Source organism: Scyliorhinus canicula, chromosome 14 (genome assembly GCF_902713615.1).
Source record: "Scyliorhinus canicula chromosome 14, sScyCan1.1, whole genome shotgun sequence".
NCBI lineage: Eukaryota > Metazoa > Chordata > Chondrichthyes > Carcharhiniformes > Scyliorhinidae > Scyliorhinus > Scyliorhinus canicula.
The window spans coordinates 90,836,489-90,863,438 of NC_052159.1; the positions used below are offsets into that span (position 1 = coordinate 90,836,489).

A 26,950-nucleotide genomic window follows, 5' to 3' on the forward strand; every position below is an offset into this window, starting at 1 on the left:
CAGAATGACTTAATGCCAGCCAGGGAAGTACTGCTGAAGTGTAATCACCCTTGAAATGTAGGAAACGCAAGAGTCAATTTGTGCTTAGCAAACTCCAACAATCAGCATTGCAATACTGACCATTTCATCTTTTATAGTGAGTGATAAATATATTATTTTGAGTGAGGGAAAAATATTGGCCAAGACACTGGGTATAACTTGTCTGCTATCCTTTGAAATAGCGAAGTGGGAACTTTTACATCCACCTTAAAGAGTAGCTTGGACTTCAGTGCAGTGCTTTACCTGAAACAGCACCAACTCAGTGCAGTACTCCTTCAATACTGCGCTGCAGTGTCAGCCGAGAACCCTGTAATCAGATCCTGGAGCAGGACTTGAACTCTCAATATTCTGACTTCTACCTCCCCCTTTCCTTCTCTCTTTCCTTTCTGCCTCTTGTTCTATTGTTCCTTTTCTCCTCTCCATCCTTGTTGCCTTCCTCTTTTTCCTTGCTTTTCTCTTCCACTCCTCCCTTTTCTCTTAGTCCTCTGCTTCCTCTTCTTTCCATCATCTTTTTCCAGGGTTCTAAGGTAGGGGAGGAAGGTAAAATATAATGTTCAGAAATCCTTCCAGGACCACGCCCAGCCAAACCCAGACATGATTTTATGGTGGGGCAGACAGGGCCTCGGAAGGGAAGCCCATCCATGGGCATCCAACAGACATTTTCCACCCGACCTTAACTTGTAGGCTGGTGGATGCCTGATAACTGAGGGTGGGAAAATGAAAAGTTCTCACCCTTGATCTTGGGTAGGAAGGGAGGTGGGATTCAGTCAGAAGGCCCTTTTAGATGGGGGGAGCTCGGGCCTTCCCTCCCCACCCGGCTTACCCCCTGACAGAGACCCCCCCCCCCCCTCCCTCCATCCTGATTCCCCAGGACAACCCCCACCCTGCTGTTACCAAAATTGTGTTTCCCTGGCTCAGGTAAAATGTTGTAGTACCTCTTCCAACCACTGCAGCGCTGTGCCGTGATGGGTTGGAGCTGTCAGCTAATTTGTAACTAAACTGTAAGGTGAAAACCCACTTATTGTCAGAGTGGTTTAGCAAATATCTTAATAATAAAATTCTAATGTTGGGCGACACGGTGGTGCAGTGGTTAGCACTCACATCGTCGAGGACCCAGGTTCGATCCCGGCCCCGGGTAATTGTCCGTGTGGAGTTCGCATATTCTCCCCATGTCTGCGTGGGTCTCACCCCCACAACCCAAATATGTGCATGATAGGTGAATTTGCCATGTTAAATTGTCCCTTAATTAGAAAAAAACTAATTGGGTACTCTAAATTTATCAAAAAAAACATGAAACTAAAATTCTAATGCGTAGTTTTTATTAAATTTTGTATCAAATATGCTGTTTTTGGCAGAGTAAAGCCCAGTTAATTTTAACCATTTTATTTGCAAAGTAAGCCTTTCTGTTAGCCTTGTTAAAATTTTGCTTAGATCCAGAGTGAAGCTTATAAGCTGAATCATTTTTGAAAAGAACTATTTGCCAACAAGATTAAACTGAAGTTGGACAGGCATTTTTGTAGACCACACTGATTCTGCTAAATGCTGACTAACGTGAATTTGACATTTAATCGTTCACACCCTCCCAATTGCAAATGAAACACATTATCTGGGAAATAAAACTTCCATCTCATCCCAGTTTCTGTGTGACTTACAACTCCACACTTGCTTTTTTCATTTGATAGTGAAATCCTTTCTCTCTCTTGTTTCAGCTTGACTTGCTGAATTGTGCCCATCGACATCTGGTTAATGCTAAAACATGATTTTAGCATAGAAATAAATATTTCATTTGAGAAATCTACACAGAACTATAATTTTGCAGACAAATACACATAAAGCTTTTAGCAGTGTCTTTCTCGGCTCCTTAATATGGAGGAGTGCATTTAGCACACCAAACTACTGACAAATTTGATGTGGAGTCTTGACATGCGGTTTTCACCCTGCTGAATGGCATTTCCGTCGCATTATTTAAGCATGGTACTTTCTTGCCGAATATGACAGTGAAAAATTACAACTGCTTTTTGCATTTGAGTTTGGTTCTTTGATCTGTATTTCTTTCCATGTTATATTAATCGTTTGGAACATTTCACTCATATTCAAGCAACAGAACTGCTTGTCTGCTGCCTCCCCCCACCCTCAACCTCCATCCAACCACAGATTATCAAGTGCTTCCAGGCATTTATTTTAGATTCCTGTGAAACTTGGGTGGCCAGCCAGCAATATGTTGATGTCATGCCTGCCATTCCTTGCATGTAGCGTCTTCTGATGAGCCCTTCCTGCTAGGGACTCGCTCCAATATCCAATCAACTTCTTTCATTACACTAATTTGTTCTTCACACCCCTAGCCTCCATGATAATCTCCCACTTCTGCCACGCAAATCTTCGGCTTCAACTGAATAATAGTTTTCAGGAGTTAATCTACCATTAGCTTCAATTCGTTGAAGGGAATAATTCTTAAGTAAATGAACAAGCTCAAATCATTAGATCAGGAGGAAAAACATGTGTAGAAATATGGCTTATCGCTCATTGGAATGGGGAGAGAAAGATGCTGAATTAAATCTAGTGAGAATTGTGTTTTGGATTTGATAGTAACCCTGTGCAAACATCAGGAACTGAATCGTTAAGCACTCTGCTCCCTCCTAATAGTCATTTGCATTACATAGAACATAGAACAGTACAGCACAGAACAGGCCCTTCGGCCCTCGATGTTGTGCCGAGCAATGATCACCCTACTTAAACCCACGTAACCCGTATACCCGTAACCCAACAATCCCCCCTTTAACCTTACACTACGGGCAATTTAGCATGGCCAATCCACCTAACCCGCACATCTTTGGACTGTGGGAGGAAACCGGAGCACCCGGAGGAAACCCACGCACACACAGGGAGGACGTGCAGACTCCACACAGACAGTGACCCAGCCGGGAATCGAACCTGGGACCCTGGAGCTGTGAAGCATTGATGCTAACCACCATGCTATCGTGAGGCCCCAATGTTCATTATTTGAACATGGAGCTTGTAAATACAACTGTTTACATTTAGAAACATTAGCATAAATAAAACTATTTTTCACATTCCTCAACGTTCAACAATATTGCATTTTGGTTCGTATTCTTTGTTCTATTTTTTGGTTCCCAGGACCATGGATTTAATCCCTGCTTGCATTATAGAAGATGTTTAGAGTTTCAGAACACATCAGAAATTTCCACTCATTTGTTCAAGTGCAGGAGGATAAAGTAAATTTTATATCCAATCTAAAGATGCCAAAACCAAATTTCTGAAGCATGCTCTCATGATGTTTCCAGCAGCTTCTTTCATTTCATCTTAATTTTCCACACTCTTTCTATCGAAACCATGGCCAGGATCCTGGCCTGTGACCACAAAAGATTATGGCCGTGATTTACCAGTCGAGTCCCGTCGGAAACAGATCCTGCAAGAGGCCTCTTCTGAGAGTCCCGATGGCCATTAGCTTCCTTTCCTCCGAGATCGAATCAGATCTCGAGAGATGTCACGATTTGGGGCTTCCATTGTTAAGTGAACTTAACAGCTCACCTAACTATGTCTACGCTTGATCTAACCGGCACCCGGATCTATCTACCCCAACCAGGTGTGGTTAAACACTGGTCCACATAAATGGGGACCAGGCAGAAAGGCACTTGTGAGGGGGGGGTCTCCCAAGCAATCGGAGACCCCCGGGAGTTTGGCCTCTGGGCAGGGTGGCACCTTGGCACAGCTGATGCCACCTGGGCACCGTGGCACTGCTAGGCTAATAGGGGAACTGCCAGGCAGGCAATGCCAAGGGATCGGGCCCGGGGCTGCCCTGCTCTTGTGAAGTGGGGAGCGAGGCGGCACATGGACCCCCTCAACAGGTGAGTTGGGGGGTCTGGGAGTCATATCATGGGGTCGGGAGGTCGGGACATAATTTAAAAATGGCGTCCTGATCGCTTCCTGCACTGGCGAACAGAGCTCCTCAGTGCAGGAAATGTGACTGACCTTGACGGATGATAATGCTTACATATTTCAGTAAGCTCCTGCCATCTGCATCATTTCAAGTCTATCAAATCGATTTCTGTAGCAGTCTAACGTAACTTGCCAACTGCGCATAAGATGTTATAACTGCCATTGGGCTTCAGCAACAAACTTACATATGCAGACAGAGTCCAATGTAGGGCGTGATTGAAAGAAATAACAACAAAGTCTCGTTCTGGGTGGGATTAGTGGGGTCGTTCCTACTGCTTCCCCGCTAATCCCGCCCAGAACGGGACTTTGTTATTTACGCCCTGGGAGAAGTAGGCACTACTCTGAACTTTATGGACTCATTGCTGGTCACTGCATCTAGGATTCTGGAGTGGACCCAAATGGACCTGGTTCTTTCCTGATGTGTTAGGCAGGCTGGGTCGATGTGGACTGCACATGATGCAGTGTAGCGAGAAACAGACCTCCAACACTTGATAAGATGCAACACGATTTTATTTAACGTCTTAACTACTATACATGTTCAACTGTGGGTTGACACTATGCTGACTTGACTGGAGACCTATGTACTAGCCTGACCAGACTTATTAGCTACCGCATAGTGTTTGCACTGGCTAGCTCACGAACTCTGACTGTCTCAGAGGATGGGTCTCAAGAGAGCGGGAAACCTAGTTCCCTCTGGCTTTATAGTGGTAGTGTTCTGTCTGGTGATTGGCTGCTCTGTTATGTGTGCTTACTGGTCATCCTGTGTGTCAATCACTGCCTGTCTGCACTTCATTATATACATAGATGTATATTATGACATCTTCTCCCTTTTTTTAGATAATAAATATTAAGGTGCGTGTGCGTGGGGATGTGTATATGTGCGTGACTACATACAGAATCTGCTAAAATGAACGTAAATACATAGGAAGGTGTCGCTAGTGCAGATATAGGGCAGATGAAACGGTAAAACGATATTTACAGAGGTCAAAATGATGAGGTAACAAGATGTACAAAAGTCCAGTCTATAAATCTAGTCTTTGTGGCGGCGACGAATTCTGGTTGATCGCCTCAAGGGTGGATTAGGGGCCGCCTGCACTTGGATAGGCGGGACCGCCGCAAATGCGGAGCTCGCAGGGGTCGGCAGGATTGCTGGTAGATCAGTGGTCTCGTGGTAGGGCACGTCCGGAGGAAGCATCGTGTATGGCGGGGCATTTCAGTCAGGTGGCGGGCGTGGAACTCTATGCAGTGCCCTTCTGTTGCGTTGTAGGAAGGAGCCATCAGCCATGCGGACGAGGAACGATCTCCGGGCCACTTGCTTGATCACCATAGCTGTAGCGGACCAGCCGCCGTCAGGCAACTGTACACGAACACGATCAGTTGGGACCAGCTCATGGAGATCCGTGGCATAAGCGTCGTATGCTGATTTCAGTTAGGTCCGAGGCTGCTGCATCTTTTGTATGACCATGAGGTGGTCAAGGTCTGGAACATGGATGGCTGGAACCGTGGTTCACAGAGTGCGATTCATGAGCATCTGCGCTGGAGACAACCCAGTGGACAGCGGAGTTGGCCTGTATGCCAGCAGGGTCAGGTTGAAGTCGGAGCCTGAGTCTGCAGCCTTGCATAGCAATCTCTTAACAATATGGACCACCTTTTCGGCCTTCCCGTTTGACTGCAGTGGGGGCTGGAGGTCACGTGATGGAAGTTGTATAAGCGTGCAAAATCAGACCATTCCTGGCTGTATAAACAGGGACCGTTGTCATTCATCACCGTGAGCGGTATCCCATGCCTGGCGAGCGTTTCTTTGCAGGCTTTAATCACTGCCTTCGACACGAGGTCGGACAGTTTCACCACTTCTGGGTAACTGGAGAAGTAGTCGACCAGGAGGGCATAGTCACGCCCCTTGGCGTGGAAAAGGTCGACACCGACTTTGGACCATGGGGAGGTCACTATCTCATGTTGCTGCAAAGTTTCTTTGGGCTGAGCTGGCTGAAATTTCTGACATGTAGGGCAGTTGAGGACCGTGTTGGCAACGTATTGGCCAATAGACTGCCTCCCGAGCTCTGCATCAGCATTTCTCGACCCCCAGGTGACCCTCATGGAGCTGGCTGAGCAACATAGCTCGCATTCTCTGAGGAATCATGATTCTGTCGAGCTTCATGTGGATGCCGTCTTTGACGTTGTAGAACTGGGGACACTGTCCCTTCTGCCAGCCATTTGTAAGGTGCTGCATCACTCACTGTAGCCGAGGATTCTTGGCCGTTTTCACACGAATTTGGATGACCCTCTAATCAGAAGCCGGAAGGTTGGAAGCACACAATTGTACCTGCGCGTCAATTTGGCAGACGAAGTCCGTTTGTTCACAGGGTGTGGTAATTGACCTGGAAAGGGCATCTGCAACAATGAGTTCTTTGCCTGGAGTGTAGACTAGTTCAAAATCATAGCGGCGTAGCTTGAGAAGGACTCACTGTAACCGAGGCGTCATGTCATTTAAATCCTTCTGGATTATGTGGACTACTGGCCTGTGGTCCGTCTCTACCATGAATTTTGGGAGGCCATACACATAGTCGTGAAACTTGTCGATTCCCGTTAAGGAGGTCCAGGCATTCCTTCTCATTCTGAGCGTACCGTTGCTCAGTGGGCGTCATGGCTCTGGAGGCATACGCAACTGGAGCCCAGGACGAGGAGTAATCCCGTTGGAGGAGTACCGCCCCAATACCGTCCTGGTTCGCGTCAGTGGAAATCTTGGTCTCCTTGGTTGGGTCGAAAAACGCCAAACAGGGGCTGTGGTGAGCTTTGCCCTCCACTCACGCCATTCTTTTTCATGAGCGGGCAGCCACTGGAATTCCATCGACTTTTTGACGAGATGGCGGAAGGCTGTGGTGTGGGACGCCATGTTGGGAATGAACTTCCCGAGGATGTTGACCATCCCTAGAAAGCGGAGGACCACCTTCTTGTCCCCTGGGGTCTTCATGGCGTTGATCGCCGAAACCTTGTCAGCATCTGGCCGCACACTTTGCTGCGAGATGTGGTCACCAAGGAATTTGATGTCTGATTGACCGAACGAGCACTTGGCCCTGTTGAGCTGGAGACCATGCTCATGGATTCTGTGGAATACCTACTTGAGGCGATCAGTGTGTTCTTGGGGAGTTGTGGACCAGATTATGACATCGTCAACATACACTTGCACCCTGTCGATACCCTCCATCATCTGTTCCATGATGCGGTGAAATACCTCTGAGGCAGAGATGATGCCAAAAGGCATCCGGTTGTAGCAGTAGCGACCGAACTGGGTATTGAATGTGCACAGCTTGCGACTGGATGCATCCAGCTGTATTTGCCAGAACCCCTTGGAGGCGCCAAGCTTCGTAAAGAATTTGGCATGAGCCATCTCGCTGGTCAACTCTTCTCATTTTGGTATTGGGTAATGCTCCCGCATGATGTTGCGGTTTAGATCCTTGGGGTCAATGCAGATCCGAAGCTCCCCTGATGGTTTCTTGATGCAGACCATGGAGCTGACCCAGTCCGTGGGTTCTGTGACCTTTGATATGATGCCCTGGTCTTGGGGGTCCTGTAATTGCTGCTTGAGGCAATCCTTGAGGGGTGCTGGCACTTGACATGGTGCGTGAATTACATGGATGCCGTTCAGTTTGAGCAGGAATTTATATCAATATGGGAGCGTGCCCATGCCGTCAAACACGCTGTGGTACTGCGTGATGATATCATCAATTTCAGCCTGGAAGTTTTCATCAGGTGAGGCCATCACCTGTGAGGATGACATGATGTGGACTCGCTGAACCAGGTTCAGGAGTTTGCAGGCCCGAGCACCGAGCAGGGATGCTCTGTCGGTTCCTACGATCTCAAACCGCAGCGTCGCTTTAATTGACTTATTGGACACTCCAAGTTGACACGAGCCACTGGCAGCTATGGCATTGCCATTGTAGACAAGGAGCTGGCAGGCCGGTGGAAGAATACTTGGTCTGACGCGGATGGTGTCGAGATCGGATTTCGAGATGAGGTTCGCCAATGCGCCGGTATCCAGTTTGAACCAGATGCGAGCCTTGTTGACTGTGAGGACAGCACACCACTCACCGTCAGGATCCACGCTGAGGATCGGGAGGTGCTTCACTATCTTGGAGAAAGGCAGCGCATGCTTCGTAATGATGTCCACCCAGTATGGGGATTGGAGACACTCAGCATCAGGAACTGTTGGGCTGTCGGGGTCGGAATCTGGCATGCCCTGCTGTATTGAACGGACGCTTCTGCGCCGTGGCTGGGTTTGCTGGCAGCTGGGCAGTGGAGCAGATCTGCAAAGGGCTGCGTAGTGGCCAAGCTTGCCACACTATAGATATGGTCGTGATTTTGCCGGACATTGCTGCTTTAAATGGACACGTCATGACGCCAACGTCAGCGCGTTCCATGCGCCATCGTGCATGCGCAGTGCGGTCGAACGACATATGCATCTGCGCAGTCTGGTCGTCTGTCTCGCCATCCCCTCGGTCGTGGCGCGCATGCGTAGGGGCCCGGGAAAAGCGCGCGAAATGGCCACTCTCGTCGATACTTAGGCCCTGCATTTGTGCGATAGCCTGCACCCATTCCGCCTCGTGGGAGGCTACCTTTGCAGTTTCTGCCGTCCTGATGTGGGAGTTCCGATTGTTAGCATGTTCATGGAGGACGCACGTTTCGATGGCGATGGTGAGGGTGAGCTGCTTGACTTTCAGGAGCTGCTGACGAAGGGAGTCGGAGTGGACCCCGAAAACGATCTGATCCCGGATCATGGAATCAGTTGTCGAGTCATAGTTACATGACTGCGTGAGGATGCGGAGATGGGTCACAAAGGATTAGAAAGGTTCATCCTTACCCTGAAGCCTCTGCTGGAAAACATATCGTTCAAAGCTCTCATTCACCTCAATGTCGCAATGGCTGTCGAACTTCAGCAGGACATTTTTAAATTTAGTTTTGTCTTCGCCTTCAGCGAATGTAAGGGAGTTGTAGATGTGGATGGCGTGGTCCCCGGCTGTGGAGAGGAATAGTGCGATCTTCCTGGCGTACGATGCGGCCTCGAGGTCGGTGGCTTCAAGATAGAGTTGGACCTTTTGTTTGAAGATCTTCCAGTTTGCACCGAGGTTGCCGGCTATGCGGAGCTGCAGAGGACGGTGGATGTTTTCCATGTCACCGGATGGCTGTTTGCTGGTCAACGCTGACTCACTCAAGGTAAGTCTGTCAAATTTCAGCATCACTCACTGGTACCATGATGTGTTAGGTAGGCTGGATCGATGTGGACTGCACTTGATGCAGTGTAGCGAGAGACAGACCTCCAACACTTGATAAGATACAACATGATTTTATTTAACGTCTTAACTACTACACATGTTCAACTGTGGGTTGACAGTATGCTGACTTGACTGGAGACCTATGTACTAGCCTGACCAGACTTACTAGCTACCATATGGTGTTTGCACTGACTAGCTCACGAACTCTGACTGTCTCAGAGGATGGGTCTCAAGAGAGCAGGAAACCTAGTGCCCTCTGGCTTTATAGTGGTAGTGTCCTGTCTGGTGATTGGCTGCTCTGTTCTGTGTGCTTACTGGTCATCCTGTGTGTCAAGCACTGCTTGTCCGCACTCCATTATTTACATAGATGTATATTATGACGTTTCCAAGGTTCAACATCTCATGTTATATGGTGGACATCATCGACAGCTCTCAGGTGAATTGCGAGCTTGTTCATCATGATGTCCGAATTTATTGTGGAGGATGGTGTCCTTCTTTGGGGTACACTTGTCGCCATCCTGGAGAAGGGGCACAGTTTGATCCTGCAAATCCTCCACAATGAACACCCTGAGTGTCAGAAATGGAAATGTTAGCGTGCAGCTACGTCTGGTGGCTAGGCCTGGATGCTGGCTTGACCCAATAATGTGCTGTCTGTCAGGAGCACCAGAAGCTGCTGCCGGCCATGCCCCTCCAACCTTGGGCATGGTCAGGGCGACCACGGGCGCACTTGCATTCTGATTTTGCCAGGCTGTTTCAGAGGCAGATGTTCCTCCTTCAAATTGATGCCCATTCCAAATGGCTGGAGGTCCACAAGGTGAGATGGCTACAATCGAAAAGCTGTGTTTGTCTTTTTGTACCCATGACATACGCAAGGTGTTAGTCACATACAATGGCACACCTATTATTAGCACAATATTTTTGTGATTTCTGAAGGCCAACCGAGTACAACACATTCAGACTGCGCCGTACCACCCAGCTTCGAATGGGCTAGTGGATAGGGAGGTCCAGTCTGCTCCGGTAACTTTTATTTTTACAGATCCACCCCACACACCCTGATTGGGGTGGCCCGGCTGAGATGCTGATAGGACGGAGACTTCGGACCTGCCTTAGTATGGTCTTCCATGACATCAGCAGGAAGGTGCTCCACAACCAATACCTGTAAGGGCGTTGCCCCGATGGATGTCCGAAATTTTGCAGACCATGCCCAGTGTATCTCCGTGACGATAAACTGCCAGACAGGTTTCCTCCCAAGTACAAGTACAGAGGCAAGTAATGTGTAAGCATGTGGATCACATTAGGTCCAGACGATCAATTCTTCGTAAAATTCCACGTGAACAAAAAATCTTGTCCAGCTGAACCTGATGCCTGTGGGGGCCAGGTCAGAATCCCAAGGAGGTCAAGACGCTGACATGAGAGCAGTCATTGACACAGATTTTGAGATGGAGGCCTCACCGTAGGTGGTCTCCGATGGAGAGTCCACATTGTAGTAGCCGCCAGCAGAGATTCGATTCGATGTTCCAGTCGGAAGCCTTCCCGGTACACACCACCCGATCCTTCACCAGAGGTGCATGTCACAGCTGGAGACAAAGCAGATCCGTCATCCTCCACCATCGGAGGATTCTTTCAACTTTGATGGGGAGGGAGTTGGTTTATCATAACCCGCACGGGACTTACTAAGTGGAAATTATTAAACTCCCCGGGAGCCTCGCTGAAGACAAGCTCCCCCGTTAAGGGGGGCGGGGAACCCTAAACCATGTATAGCTGAACTTCTGCATAAAGTTTGGGTACAGACACACGCGAGAGACCCAGCTGGAATCTTTTGTGTCATGTAAATCATAGTTATTGTAACAAAAACTTTATTTCTTTCTACAACTCAGTTTGGACTCCCTCTGTGGTTTACTAAAAAAACAAAACCCACTCAGACACGGGGAGAACGTGCAAACTCCACACTGTTACTCAAGGCCGGAATTGAACACAGGTCCGTGGTGCTGTGAGGCAGCAGTGCTAACCCGCACTGGAACACAGCTATTCCTGGAGAAAGTGTGTTAAGCACTATAACCAGGATGTTTCCGTAGCCCATTGCTGTGCCCATGCACTCAACTGTTCCCTGATAATCACCTTGACTGAATGGAAACTGGCATCTGTGATGCTGGGACCTCAGGAAAAGGCTGAGATGGATCATCTGCTCGGCACTTCTGGATGAAGATTGTTACGAATGCTTCAGCCTTGTCTTTTCACTGAGTTGCTGAGGTCTGCCATCATTTGGAATGTGGAATATCCTCACCCGGTCAGATGTGATGTCCACCAACCTTCGCAACTGGATGTGGCAGGACTGCGGAGCTTTAATCTGATCTGGTCTGTTCGTTGTGAGATCGCATTGTTCCAACTAAAACATGCGGGCTCTGCTGTTTATCATACGTGTGAAGTCTTATGTTATAGCTCCATTACATTGGCACTTCGTTTTTAGGTATTCCACTGCTGCTCCTAGCATATCCGTCTATGCTTCTCAGTGAAGCTGGGTTGATACGTCAGTTTGACAATAATGGCCGAGTGAAGGATTTGCTGGGCTTTGTGGTTACAAATTGTGGTGGAATACAGTTCTGTTACTGGTGACGCAGAGTCTCATGGATGACTAGTTTTTAGCTACTAGATATGTTCTGAACCTACCTACTTAGCATGCTGATTGCCACAAAACACCATTCAACAATGAGCCACATTGCAAGATTTCAGACTCGCCTTCTGAGATTCCGAAGTACGCACACAGGCATCAACTTAAAAGCCCAATTTCTGCACTTTGGCTGAGTCAAACAGAACACTACTGCTCCAAAGGTTTGTCCCAACAGCCCGCTGCATTGAGTCACCAGCCTTTGATTGCCTTCTTAGATCTTCGGGACTTCTCATGATTAGCAGATTCAGACAGCATCAACAATGGCCCACCTCGTAGCATTCCAATCTCGTCTCCTGAGATCCCTATGCCCTGGATTCCCTATGTACCCAAACACCAAATTACAAGCACAACATCAGATCTTCAGCTGTGCAGAACCCGGCTGCCCCAAATGAGTATCTTTGACCCATTGGCCTGCTTCAGTTTAAGTCTGTTCCCTGCAACCCTATCTCCAGCGGAGCAGCTTTTCTGCTCCTCTCTTTCAACTGAACTTAGTGGGACCTTTTTCTGGCCCCTGTCAATGTCTCTGATTTGGGATACCATGTTGGCCCTCTCCCAGTCCCTCTTCCCTATTTGGAACCTCTTCTTATCCCCTTCCCTTGTCCCCCATCTGAGACACCTGCTGGCTACAGTGCACCATACCAGATCACCTGACCCGGGTTTCTCCCTTTTTACTTTTTTATGTGCTGGGCCTGTCCTGCGCCTGAGAAATTTAAAGATGCAGAATTGCACACGTGCAGCCCACATCCGCGGGAAGTCCGAAAACTGTCAGGACGTGGAGTTTGAGCTCAACACTAAGGCAATTTTGGATTAATAATCCCATTTTATTTTCTCAAGTCCTATTATCAGCCCTTCAGAATCAACTTTTCTCCAATCTATTAGCCTGATTTTCAATTATCACAATAAGTCTATTATATTATGGTCATTATTCCCTAGCTAGCTCCCTACCTTTACTTTTACTTTTCTTATCTACTCTGACTCTTTCCCTATTTCCAGGTTCAATTGCAAATCTTCACACTTTTTTTAACATATTGGGCTATCTGTACACATAGTATGAACCCAATCCCCTTAGCCTCTTTGCCTATTTCCTCTGTCTAATTAAAGTGAGGTTGGTTGACATGCCCCATGATTATTCTGTTTTTTAACTCAATTCCATAATTTGCCCGTATATTTCTTCTTCCATCTCCCTTCCACTATTTGGTGACCTATAGACTAGACCAATAGTGTGATTGATCCTTATTTTTTAACTCCATTATTATGGATTATATTTTTGTCTTACTGATAGATGCCTCCATCTTTTCTCCTACCTTAATTGTATTCTGTAGATGTACAGCTATTCCACCTCCCCCATTTCCCTTTTCTAACTTTTATAAATATGTTGGGCTGGATTCTCCATTCCTGAGACTAAGTGTTGACGCTAGGACAGGATTCGTGGACTTTCATGACAGCAAAACTGGTGCCGAACTTGGCAACCGATTCAGCAACCGTGGAGCGGCTAGCACCAGCGCCATGTGGAACATGACCGATTCTAATGAAAAATGGTGTGGGATTCGCCGGGTCCGTGATTGATACACATTTCAATCCCCACACACACTTATCCCAGCCAACAGGATGGTACTGGTTGCGCTGGAGCATGCCCATACAGCTGATGGGTCGACTAGGGTCAGAGGGCACCTCGGAGTGTGGCCTGGGGAGACACCCATATGACCCGTGGCTGTAAATTCACAGTGGGCTGTCAGCGGCGTGCAAAGTGCATGGCTGCCTTTCTGGCTGCGGCAATGGTGTTCCGTGCCCGTCCACCAACCCCGGCCCTGGTGGAAGCCCCCTGGCCAGCAGCACACTATGACGATGTTGGACACTTTCTGTACCCCTCTCTCTCCCTCAGCAGGCGCGCGCTGGTTTCCTGACTTTTAAAAACAGAAATGAACCATGCCATCAGGAACCCGGCCCATCGGAGGCGGAGAATCGCTGAGGCCCCGGAGAATACCGGGTCAGGGCTTCTAACGATATGCAAACGGTGTTTATTGTACATGTTCCAGACCACATTGACGCCGCTGTTTAGTCACTGGAGAATTGTGTTTTGCCGACAAATTGCTGCTTGCTGCGATTTTGATGTCGGAACCTATTCTCCATTGAATCACATTTCCCAATTTTGGCGTCAGCCAATGAGAATCCCACCAATTATCTTCTGAATAATTCAATTCCCAGTCTTGAGTTTTTCTGTAGCCATGCCTCAGAAAACCCGACTGTGCCTGATCCTCCCTAATCCATGTGTAACATCTTGCAAATCAGGGAATAATTGAAGCTGTTGATAGTGGAGTTTAATTTTTAGAGAATGATTTAAATACTTGCAGATTTTGCAGATCTCTTTTTGAATAACAAAAGGATAGTTGAACAGCATTCTTGCCTTCAAAATGTGCTGAGGTTTTAAGTCACAGGCATGGCTGCCCTGAAACCCATTTTGGAAAACTATCATTTGTGACACTAGTAAAAGACAAAGAAGCGCATGTAGCTCTATATATAATTAATTAAAGGAAACAAATTAAGAAATGGAAAGATGATAAAACCCCATTAACAGCATCAAAGCTCATCGGCAGTATGTTAAATCTTTTGTTGATTGCCGTTGAATGATTCTAATGTTTCTTTTTCTACATTGCAGATTATTCTAAACATTCTGGATACAGATAATTTTCCTAATCCCCACGCATGTTTAAAAATGTATTTTTCATTGTATGGTCTCTGATCCTGCTGTTCCAGCTCAATTTGAAGAAAAAAATCTGTCTCTATTTAATATTATAAACACCGTCTCTGCGATCTCAACTCAGCCACCTCTCTACGACTGTAAAGCATGAGTTTTACTGATCTTTCCTCACAGCTTTGAAGAATTTAAACCTTTTAGCTGTTGCATTCGAGTTGTGTTAAATGAAATGCATAATGCAGATCCACAGAAATTCCAACTCTGCTGGAGTGACTGCAGTATGAGCAATGCCTCTTTGCACATTTTTACATGTTCTCTAAGCTAACTTAATATCTAGTGGATAAATTATACTATCAATCTGATACTGCAGCAAGTATCATAGAGCCTCAATATCTTGTGATGTCTCTGGAAACTATACAATTCTTTGTACGTTTTTTGAGCCATATAAGGTGCTTGATTGAAAGTAAATTAATTTAAATGCTTATATTAGGAAGCTCCTATCATTCTGCTTGCCTTAACAAAAGAATCACTTGAGTTGAAGCTGCATGACCTTATGCTTCTGTGGTGTCCATTACTGGACTGCCGCTGAACCTTTGTGCGACAATTCCAGGAGGCGCAGAGTGAAAGGCCAAACTGGATTTTTTATTAAACTGAAAATAAAGCTGCGGCACACAAAACAAACACTCCAGCCCAGGGCTATTGGGAATTGCCGGTCTTTTTCTCTTCTTCTTCCTCGAATCCCTATAGTGCAGAAGGAGGCCATTCAACCCTTCAAGTCTGCACCAGCCCTCTGAAAGGGCCCGTAACTTCTGCGCATTGATCATGGCTAGCCCTCCTAACCTACACATCTTTGGGCAGAAACCAGAGCACCTGAGGAAACCCACTCAGACACTGGGGAGAACGTGCAAAATCCACACAGTCAACCAAGGCTGGAATTGGACCCGGGTCTCTGGCACTCTGAGGCAGCAGTGCTAACCACTGTGCCTCTGATCCGGGTCTGGGAGCTATATATAAAGGTCCTGCTAACCAGCCCCAGGAGGGCAGGTCTCCGCCCGCTCACCACGGGAACTTGTATTCCACGAAGCCCACGGGGGATCAATCAGCAATCCCCTGTGGTCCTTGTGAGGCTATAACACTGTGTATTGCTATCATAGAATAATACATCAAAGAAGAAGGCCATTTAGCACATCGAGTCAGTATTGGTCTTTTGAAGAGCAATCCAGTTATTACCACTTCTCTACCTTTCATATTCCTATTTTTTTTATTGTTCACATGCCCATACAATTTTCTTTTGGAATCCGTATCCACTGCCCTGCCAAATTGTGCATTCCAAATACTAACCATTTGCTATATTAGAAACAAAACATTTCCTCACTTCACCTCTTCTTTGGCAATTGCTGTAAATCCGTGCCCTGTGGTTATTGACCCTTCAACCATTGTATTCAGTTTTTCTTCATCTAAAGCTATCTTTATCTTTAAGCCCCTCTATCATAATTTGTCTTAACTTTCTCTATTGTAAAGATAAGAATATCAGCTTCTCAAGTCTATCCACAAAACTGTAATTCCTCTTCCCTGGAACCATTCAAGTAAACCTCTTGCTAAAGACTTCATTGTCATTCCTAAAGTGTTGCATCCAGAAATGGACACCGTAGGTTGAATTAGTATTTTATATCAGTTTTATATATCTTCTCTGGCTTTTCTATTCGGTGTCTCTTTTTATAAAGCCCAAGATTGCATATGCTATATTAATTGATTTTTTAACCTGCGTTGTCATAGTAAAAGGTTTCTGCAGAAGCACCCCACAGTGTCTCTGTTCCTATGACCTTACTTTGGACTTACTAGAGACACTTGAAACGTTCATTAGTAGCAGAACATTTTTTAAAAGAGTAATTACTACAACATAAAATAATGTGGTATGATTTGACAAAGTGTTTCATGCATATATATCTCAATTGGTTTAAATGCAGTACATTGCAGGAAGAGATTCTTTATAACGTGAAGTAAATGCTTGCATTATTATTAGCTTTTTCGATTCTCCAGGGTGATCTAAGCACTTTTATAGCCAATGCACAATGTATTTCGAAGTTTGGTTAAAGTTATATTGGAAAACCTGGCAGCCAGTTTGCACACAAGAAATTCACCAAAACAGAAAATGAAAGACTCAGTCGATGGACTGCCTTTGGTAGTCAGGAATGTCACCTGGCAAACAGGAAGAATATTGGATTTGTTAAATAAGGCTATGGTATCTTTCACGCTTAACTGAATAGAGATTTGGGTTTATACTTTGTCTGGAAGGTGGCAACTTTAACACAGCAATTGTCTCTAAAACAACGCTGAAATGACAGCCTAGATTATGTGTTAAGTTTGTTGGGGGGATTGACCCTACAACCTTCAGACTCATTGGGATTCTAGTGATTGACCCAAGCTGACACGTAATATATTAAGGTGTTCTTTAAACTGTCTTGTCTTTTTTCTTCTCATTTGGTTTTACTTTACCCTGTGTAATAAATCTTTACCACTACCGACGACAGATGTTGATGTAATTTTATTATTTCACAATAGTCATACAGGAGATTAATTTCGAATTATCTGACAAAGATCATGAATATTTTGATTTTTCAGTGTTTTACTGACTTTTAATATAATCTCTAACATTATCTTTCCCTCTTTATTATTTTCATCAGATTGTGGATGGAAAACTCTGGTTTCAATTGGACTGTGGCAGTGGGCCTGGCATTGTGGGAATTTCTGGCAGAACAGTTAATGATGGGAACTGGCACACTGTCTTTCTGGATCTCAACAAGAATTTCACAAGCCTTGCGCTAGATGACAGCTACGTGGAGCGTCGATGGGCTCCTTTCAACTTTCATATCCTCAGCATTGACAGCTCCATCTATTTTGGTGCCCAGGTGCCAGCTGCGCGTGGCCTGTCAAGCCAAAAGAGTGCACAAGTCCTTGGTGGGTTTCAAGGATGCCTGGACTCGGTTGTCCTTAATGACAATCAGTTGCCACTCCAAAACAAGCGCAGTCATTTTGCTGAAGTGGTTGGGCTGACAGAACTGAAACTCGGCTGTGTCTTGTATCCTGACACCTGTGCAAGAGAACCGTGCCAGAATGGAGGGAGTTGTGTAAGCCAGCCATCTGGTGGTAAGTTGCTGTAATTGCAGCTCTAGGTTCCACTCGATGTTGCATGAAATAATAACAAATGTCAAAATCTGATGAATATCAACATTTTTGCAAGCATCCAGGTAAAATACAGAGTGCTGATTCTGTGTATGCTGCTAAAGCTACCTTTCTTTTGTTTCATGAGCAGAGACCACAAAAGCCATCTCTTATGTTCAGCACAATATTATAGTACAGAAATAATCCGAATAATTTTAACACAGTAAATTGGTTCAATGAAGTGCAAATTAAAATCATTGCATTTTTGAAAAGGTTTCAACTACCCCTCTTCAAATTTATTTTCAACAAAACTCAAAATGTTGTTTTGTTGTCCATTTATGCTATGTGTATTATTCAGGTCTGAAAAACTGTTAACAAAAAATGAAAAATTTACATTTGTTAGATAGTGCTTGCATTATTTCAGCTTTAACCTTATAGTAATTGCACTTCTATGCATCTTCCAAACTTTGTTGTGATAAAACATAATCCAAATGAAGTTCTACCCTTCTCGCCCCGCTGTATATTTATCAGGAAGGCTTTATGCTCATTCCCAATTCGCTGTAGATTATCTGACCTCAGAAGGGTGATGCAGGAGTGTTACATTTTGACTCTATACCCCAGAAATCAAAGAATAAAAGAATCCAAGGATTTCTTTGCTCATTGCCAAACAGTTCTCCTGCTGGAATATGTGTGTGTGCTTGTGTGCGATAAGAACAGGATCAGTCTCAGCTGTGATACTCCTCACAGTTGAAGAGTCAGCTGAAAGTCACTGTCAATACTCACACATGAATGAAGTTCGAAGCAAGGTAACAGGAATTGGTGAGACTGAGTGAAAATGTTGGATCCTTCAGGAAGGGAGAAAATAGGCAGAAAGCTAAACAAAAGTAAGAAAGGAACGTATTGGCTGATGTAGCAAAATCTAACTACTCATTTGAGACAGTCTTCACAAAGTGCATGTTGTGTTTTAAAGTATCGTGATATTTCAAGTGAAATCATTGTTTATGGATGCATCAATTCTGTTCTTACATTTTCAGAGTTTCTGTTCATCTCTGGATATATAAATAGTATCCATAGTGAAAATGCCTTTGTGCAGGAGTTGAGAGGAATTCACACAGAGCTTCCTTGTTTCCCTTAACCTGTTTTATTGGATATAGAATTCAAACATGTTGATTCCTAAATATCCTCAGGAGTAGCCAATCAGGCTGCTCAGTTGCAACAAACTGCTGTGAAGAATAAAACTGGAATGAGCTAGGCAATGGATTAGGACACAAATGAAGGTGCATCTGACCCAGCCGACGCTACAAATTCCTCCTCACCAACACCCAATAATAATCTTTATTAGTGTCACAAGTACGCTTACATTAACACTGCAATGAAGTTACTGTGAAAATCTAGTAAGAAGTCTTACAACACCAGGCTAAAATCCAACAGGTTTGTTTCAAACACTATCTTTCGGAGCACTGCTCCTTCCTGACCTGAGGACATTAATATCCATCATCAAGAATGAGTCAATAGTGCTACCACTGACTGGGCAGGCTAAATCCTAAAGAACATAGCTGTCAGACTAGGGTTGAAAAGATGGGTCGGGATTCTCCGGTCTCCCAGCCGTGTGTTTTCCGGCGGTGGGAGGCGGTGTGCCATTCCTGACGGCAGGATTCTCTGTTTCCGCCGAATTCCCATTGATGCCATCCCATGCCACTGGGAAGTCCACGGGCAGGGGTACACTGTCAACGGGACCAGACAATCCACCACCAGCGAGCAGCTGGAAAATTTCAGCCATAGTGAAAGAACTATCACAAGTTAAGAACATTAGTGTTGATCTGTACTTGCTCACCACTAACCTGCAAATAGAAGCAGTTTGCCTTTTGCCAAAACAACTTGACATCAAACTTCTGACAGCCTTCATCGTGTGGATCAAGATGAATTCCAGAGGAGATGTGAAAGTGACTCCCCTTAATATCAAGGCTGCATTTGGCCAAGTATGACACTAAAAGCTCAAAGTAAAACTCGAGGGGGATCAGGAGGAAAATTTTCTGCTGCTTGGTGTTGCACATGGTGAAAAGAAAATGGCATTGGACGCCAATCATTTCTACCATGTTCCTCAGGGCAGTATCCGAAGATTTACTACCTTCAGCTGCTTCATGAAGGAAATGAGAGTGTGTGTTGATCATTGCCCAACTCCATCCTTGACTCCTCAGATTAAGTGAAGTTATACACTTCCGTGTGAAAAACAGAAAGGAAGAGTATTATTTAAATGGTGATAGATTGGGAAATGTGGATATACAAAGGGATCTGGGTGTCCCTGTACACCAGTCAGTGAAAGTAGAGAAGCAGGTGCAGCAGGCAATTAGGAAGGTAAACGGTATGTTGGCCTTCATTGCAGGAGGATTTGAGTTCAGAACTAGGGATGTCTTATTACACTTATACAGCGTCTTTGTGAGATCTCATCTAGAGTATTGCATGCGGTTTCGATGTTCCTACTAAGAAGGGATACACTTGCCACAGAGGGAGTGCAACGGAGGTTCACTAGGCTGACACCGGGATTGATAAGACTGTCCAATAAGGAGAGATTAGTTCAACTGGGCCCATATTCATCAGGGTTCAGAAAGATGTGAGGAGATCTGGTTGAAACGTATAAAATTCTCACAGGGTTGGACAGACTAGATGCAAGGAGGATGTTTTCCCTAGTTGGGGAATTTAGAACCAGAGGATGCAGTCTCAGGATATGGGGTAGACCATTTAGGACTGAGATGAGGAAAAACTTCTTCACTCGAAGGGTAGTGAACCTCTGGAATTCTTTACCACAGAAGGCTGTGGAGGCCAAGTCACTGAATGTATTTCAAAAAAGAGAAGAATATTTTTTACATTTTAATGGCATCAATGGGTATGGGGAAAAAGCAGGAATATGGCATTGCGATAGAGATTCAGGCATGATCTTATTGAATGGCGGAGCAGTTTCAAAGGGCCGAATGACCGACTCCTCCTAATTTCTACATTTCGACGAAGCAGTTTATGTCACATGCAGCAAGACCTAGACAATGGGCGCGATTTAGCTGACTCAAGGTAAAGTCCGGTTTCGGGCCGGTTTGATCACGTTGGCGAGGTCACGTCCCGTATTCAACAGCACCTAGTGCCGAAAATGAGCACCCAGGAGATTCTCGGCATTACTCGATGGGGAGGCAGTGGCGCAGTATTATTGTCACTGGACTACTAATCCAGAGACTCGGGCTAATGAGCTGGGGACATGGGTTTAAATCCCACAGGGCAGATGGTGGAATTTGAATTTGATTAAAAAAATGGAAATTAAAAGTCTAATGACGATCATGAAACCATTGTTGTAAAAACCCATCTGGTTCACTAATGTCTTTTAGGGAAGGAAATCTGTTATCCTTTCCTCATCTATGTCGGTACCAGGGAAGTAACGTTGGTAAATTGCTGAAGTCCATTCTCAAGGATGTCATAGCACAGCATTTGGAAAGCAGTGGTGTAATCATGTTTGGCAAATCTACTAGAATTATTTGAAGATGTACCACATAGAGTTGACCAAGGAGAACCTGCGGATGTGGTTATTTAGACTTTCAGAAGGCTTTTGACAAGGTCTAACATAGCTGATTAATATGTAAAGTTAAAGCGCATGGGATTAAAGGTTGTGTTTTGAGATTGATAGAAACTGGTTACCAGACAGGAAGCAAAAATTTGGAATAAATGGGTATTTTTCTGATTCACAGGCAGTGACTAGTGGGGTACCGCAGGGATCTGTGTTAGAACCTCAACTGTTCACCATATATATATATATATATAAATAATTTGAACGAGGGAACTAAATGTAGTATCTCCAAATTTTCAGATGATACAAAGTTTGGTGGGAGGGTGAGCTGTGAAGAGGTTGCAGAGATGTTTCAGTGGGATTTGGACAGGCTGAGTGAGTGGGCACATGAATGGCAGATGCAGTATAATGTGGATAAATGTGAGGATATCCGCTTCGGTAGCAAAAATATGAAGGCAGATTATTATTTGAATAAGTCTAAATTGAGAGAGGTGGATACTCAGCGAGACCTTGATGTCCTTGTGCATCAGTCGTTGAAAGTAAGGGCACAGGTACAGCAGGCATAAAGAAAGCAAATGGTATGTTGGCCTTCAAAGCGACAGGATTTGAGTATAGGAACAGCGGTGTTTTACTGCAATTGTTAAGGGCATTGGTGAGGCCATACCTGGAGTATTACGTCAAAAGTCATAGGGCACAGAAAGCAGCAGCAGGCTGCCTCCAACTCTAATGTAGCACTAGACCACAAATCTAGAGCACTAGATAAAAAAGAGTGAGGAGCACTGATGTAAGAAGAGTGAGGAGCACTGATGGTGGGAGGGTCACTACCTGTTTGTAGCTGGAATAGAAATCTGTCACAGTGAAATGTTCACTATTAAAATCTGCCACACCTCATAATATGAAGCCTCTGTTATGTCAGACTTCAGCAGAAACTAAGGGGCACCATAGCTTTCCTCACATTATCATTACCCTCCTGCCCTTTATTGGATTGGATTTGTTTATTGTCACGTGTACCGAGGTACAGTGAAAAGTATTTTTCTGCAAGCAGCTCAACAGATCATTCAGTATATGGGAAGAAAAGGGAATTGAACAGAATTGAAGAAAATACATGAGAATACATAATAGGGCAACACAAGATATACAATGTAACTACATAAGCATTGGCATCGGATGAAGCAGACAGGGTGTAGTGTTAATGAGGACAGTCCATAAAAGGGTCATTTAGGAGTCTGGTGACAGTGGGGAAGAAGCTGTTTTTGAGTCTGTTCGTCCGTGTTCTCAGACTTCTGAATCTCCTGCCCGATGGAAGAAGTCACAGTGAATTTATGGTGACCTGCTGATAGTGACAACACAGGCCCATCACCCTGGGGTCATGTTACCCCTTGGAGGGGGGAACAGGGTGGCCAGGCAGGTGCGAGGGGGAAAGGGAGTGTGAGGGAAATGGGGGTGACAGAGAAGTGGGGCATTAGAGTTCAGGCAAATGGGCGGGGGAGCGAAGTAAGTGGAGAGGCATGGTGAGTTTTAATTTTAAAATATTTTAATAATCTTTGTCACAAGTAGGCTTACATTAACACTGCAATGAAGTTACTGTGGAAAAGCCAACTAGTCGCCACATTCCGGCGCCTGTTCGGGTACACAGAGGGAGAATTCAGAGTGTACAAAATACCTTTTGGGGCTTGTGGGAGGAAACCCATGCAGACACAAGGAGAATGTGCAGACTCCACACAGTCAGTGACCCAAGCCGGGAATCGAACCTGGGACCCTCCAGCTGTGAAGCAGCAGTGCTAACCACTGTGCTACCGTGCATACTGAGTTGGGGGGGTAGGAGGGAAATAGCAAAGAGTGGAGGGTTCAGCTGACAGACACAGCCTTGTCTTAGGAGAATCTGGAGACAATATGGACCTGCCTGGTCCTGGTCCTCCTGGTATGTCGACCCTTGCCTCTGCCTGTCCTCCATCCTCCAGCTCCTCCTCGGGCTCATCCTCCGGCTCCTCTTGGACTTCCGCTCATTCTCTCCCTCAGACAAAGAAGCATGTTTCCCCCATCCGCCACCCCCCCCCCCCCCCCCCCCACCCGCTTCTGCTCCTCCTCCTGCATGTCCCTCCCAGATTGTGGTGGGCCGAGCAGAGTACCACAAAGCAGGGAGCCCCTCTGGGGGTGTAATACAAGGCACCGCATCTTGAGCAGCACGATGCACTGCTCAGTGATAACACAGGTGGCAAAGTGGGCCTCATTGTATCAAGTCTCCGCCTCTGTCCTAGGCCTTCACACAAGCATCATCAGCCTTGACCTCAGTGAATATCCATTGTCCCCAACCTATCATCCTGGGATGGTCCTCAAAGACACTGCAGATCTCTGAATGAATGTAGCTGTCATGCATGCCCCGAGGTAGCGGGCCCACAGGTACATGATTCTGAGGCGGTGGTCACTCACGATCAGAACATTCAGGGAGCGGAATGCCTTCCTGTTAATGTAGGCCACTCCTATATTAATGTCACTGCTCACAGGACGGCATACATGCCATCGATCTCCCCCTGAACCTATGGCATCCCGGAGATTGGCATCAAATCCTGGAGCTCAGGCATCTTAGTGGACCTGGTCCAGCTTGAAGGTGATATGGATGGATTTGTTTATTGTCACGTGTACCAAGGTACAGTGAAAATTATTTTTCTGCGAGCAGCTCAACAGATCATTGAGTACATGAAACGAAAAGGAAATAACTAAAATACATAATAGGGCAACACAAGGTACACAATGTAACTAGATAACACCGGCATCGGATGAAGCATACAGGGGTGTAGTGTTAATGATGCCAGTCTATAAGAAGGTCATTTAGGTGTCTGGTAACAGTGGGGAATAAGCTGTTTTTGAGTCTATTCATGCGTGTTCTCAGACTTTTGTATCTCCTGCCCGATGGGAGAAGTTGGAAGAGTGAGTAGGCCGGGTGGGAGGGGCCTTTGATTATGCTGCCCGCTTTCCCCAGGCAGTAGGAGGTGGAGATAAAGTCAATGGATGGGAGGCAGGTTTGTGTGATGGACTGGGCTGTGTTCACAACTCTCTGAAGTTTCTTGCGGTCTTTGGCTAAGCAGTTGCCATACCAGGCCGTGATGCAGCCAGATAGGATGCTTTCTGTAAAAGTTGGTACGTGTTGATGTGGACATGCCGAATTTCCTGAGTTTCCTGAGGAAGTATAGCAACTGTTGCACTTTCTTGGTGATAGCTTTGACGTGGGTGGACCAGGACAGATTTTTGAAGATGTGTACCCCTCGGAATTTGAAACTGCTAACCATCTCCACCACAGCCCCGTTGATGCTGACAGGGGTGGTGAGTACAGTCAATGAAACTGTCAATGGAGTCAATGACCAGCTCTTTAATTTTGCTGGCACTGAGGGATAGATTGTTGTCGCTGCACCACTCCACTAGGTTCTCAATCTCCCTCCTGTATTTTGACTTGTCATGGTTCGAGATCCGGCCCACTATGGTCGTATCGTCAGCAAACTTGTAAATGGAGTTGGAACCAAATTTTGCCATGCAGTCGTGTGTGTACAGGGAGTATAGTAGGGGGCTAAGTACGCAGCCTTGCGGGGCCCCGGTATTTAGTACTATTGTGGAGGAAGTGTTGGTGTTCATTCTTACTGATTGTGGTCGGTGGGTTAGAAAGTCGAGGATCCAGTTGCAGAATGAGGAGCCAAGTCCTATGTTTTGGAGCGTTGATATGAGCTTGGCTGGGATTATGAAATTAAAAAAAATGAAAATCGCTTATTGTCACGCGCAGGCTTCAATGAAGTTACTGTGAAAAGCCCCTAGTCGCCACATTCTGGCGCCTGTCCGGGGAGGCTGGTATGGGAATCGAACCGTGCTGCTGGCCTGCTTGGTCTACTTTAAAAGCCAGCGATTTAACCCAATGAGCTAAATCAGCCCCTATGGTGTTGAAGGCGGAGCTGTAGTCAATAATGATATGGACTGATGCCTGAGCATACAGGGCATCCGTGACCTCCGAGATACACCTATGGGTGTAAGATTGGGATATGCCATACAGGTCCCTGCTCGAGCCCTGGAATAACCTTCTGGCATAGAGGTTGAGGGCTGCAGTGACTTTCATGGCCACCGGAAACAGGTGTCATCCTCCTCCTCGGCACACCATCACGGGACCCTCAAATTCCCCAAGCCTCCCTTACTCTTACTATGACTCCCCGCCTTCTTTTGGAAGGCCATCCAGAAAACCGGTTGTGATGGCAAACCCTACTCTGCATACTCACCCCAGGCCATATCAGGAGCCCCTAGACCCCAGACCTCTGCCAGGAACATTAGGGAGGTTGTGCTCCGCTACACTCCGCTCATCCACACTTAACATTTGGCCACGAGAGGATCCTCAGTGGTGAAGCCCTGCTCTTTAGTTTTTGATTGTTGGCAGCAACCTTTATGGTGCTGACACTCCTAGAGTTCAGACACGCAGTTCAGGCAGCAAAGGTTGCTGGACATGCAGTCTACTAATCATCCTCTGAGACATGGCACGTGTGCCCTCGAGGAGGCATTTGAGAGTTGAGGAGCATGAGGTACTCTCACAACAGACCAGGCGAATTTCTCATTTGAAATAGCCTTCAGCTGTGAAGCTAGGTCTCATACTAAAAGAGAGCGAAATTGAATTTTTGGATAGAAATTGCAGCAGGGCTCTGTCCTGGGAGTGTTTGGTAGGACAGTGAGGCTGCAGCTGTGATTGCTCCTGTTTGGGTCTCCACAATATTTAAAGATAGTCTGAAGGCCTCACAGATGCAATCAATCCCCTGGCCAAGGGGCAACCCCCGACCTCGAACACTTCAGCACCCTGACCAAGCCTGAATCCCCCTGAGGGGCTCTGCCCCTCCCAAGTACTGCGGCAGCAGCTACATGCCAGTAAATGGAAATGGCTACTCCCCACCTCATTTCCCCTGAGCAGTCATTGCGCCAAGGTCCCTTCTGCTCTGGCTGCAGATAGGGCTGCCTATGGGGACACTATCACCTACAATTTCCTCACCAAGCTGTGTATCACCCTGACTTGGATATATATTGCTTTTCCTTCACTGTTGCATCCAAATTTTGAAGCTGCTTCCCTAGTATCACAATTGGATGACGTTAACCGCACAGACTGCAGCAGTTTAAGAAGTTCACCGCCATCTCAGAGCAACAGAGATGGGCGCTAAATACGAGCCATACCAGTCAGAGAATATTTTTGGATAAATTACTGCAGCAACTTTGGTGACCAGTGTTTGTAGATAAATTTCCAATAATGTTCCAAAGTGAATGATTAATGTGGTTTTAATCATGGTTTTACGACCAATATAAACATCAGGGGTGAGATTCAGTGACTCTGTTGTGCCCGGCGCGGATCGGGCGCTAAGGGTGAATCGTGTGGGAGCCCCCAAATCGGACTCCACGCCAGGCTGATCGGGTGTCAGCTAACTCTCTGCCACCATGATCTGGAACTCGCCCACACTGCAACGAGGCCGGTAAATCTTGCAAGAGGCCTATGGAGCAAGATCCAGGTTTGCGTATTCAAGTGAGTAGTTAGTCTCACATGACTATGTCTGCGCTGGAGTTACTCAAGGCACGGGACCTAATCACCTCACACCGGAAAA

At 46.1% G+C, this 26,950-nt stretch overlaps 1 protein-coding gene across 7 annotated transcripts in view; it reads left to right on the forward strand.

The window, feature by feature from the left end:
• Positions 1-26,950, forward strand: part of fat3a (FAT atypical cadherin 3a) — a 963,948-nt gene that overhangs the window by 910,054 nt on the left and 26,944 nt on the right. For all 7 annotated transcript variants that reach the window (XM_038819007.1, XM_038819006.1, XM_038819008.1 and 4 more), the window contains one exon: positions 17,314-17,776. In XM_038819007.1, coding sequence (XP_038674935.1) covers positions 17,314-17,776 — 463 coding nt within the window. The remainder of the gene's footprint in view (positions 1-17,313; positions 17,777-26,950) is intronic.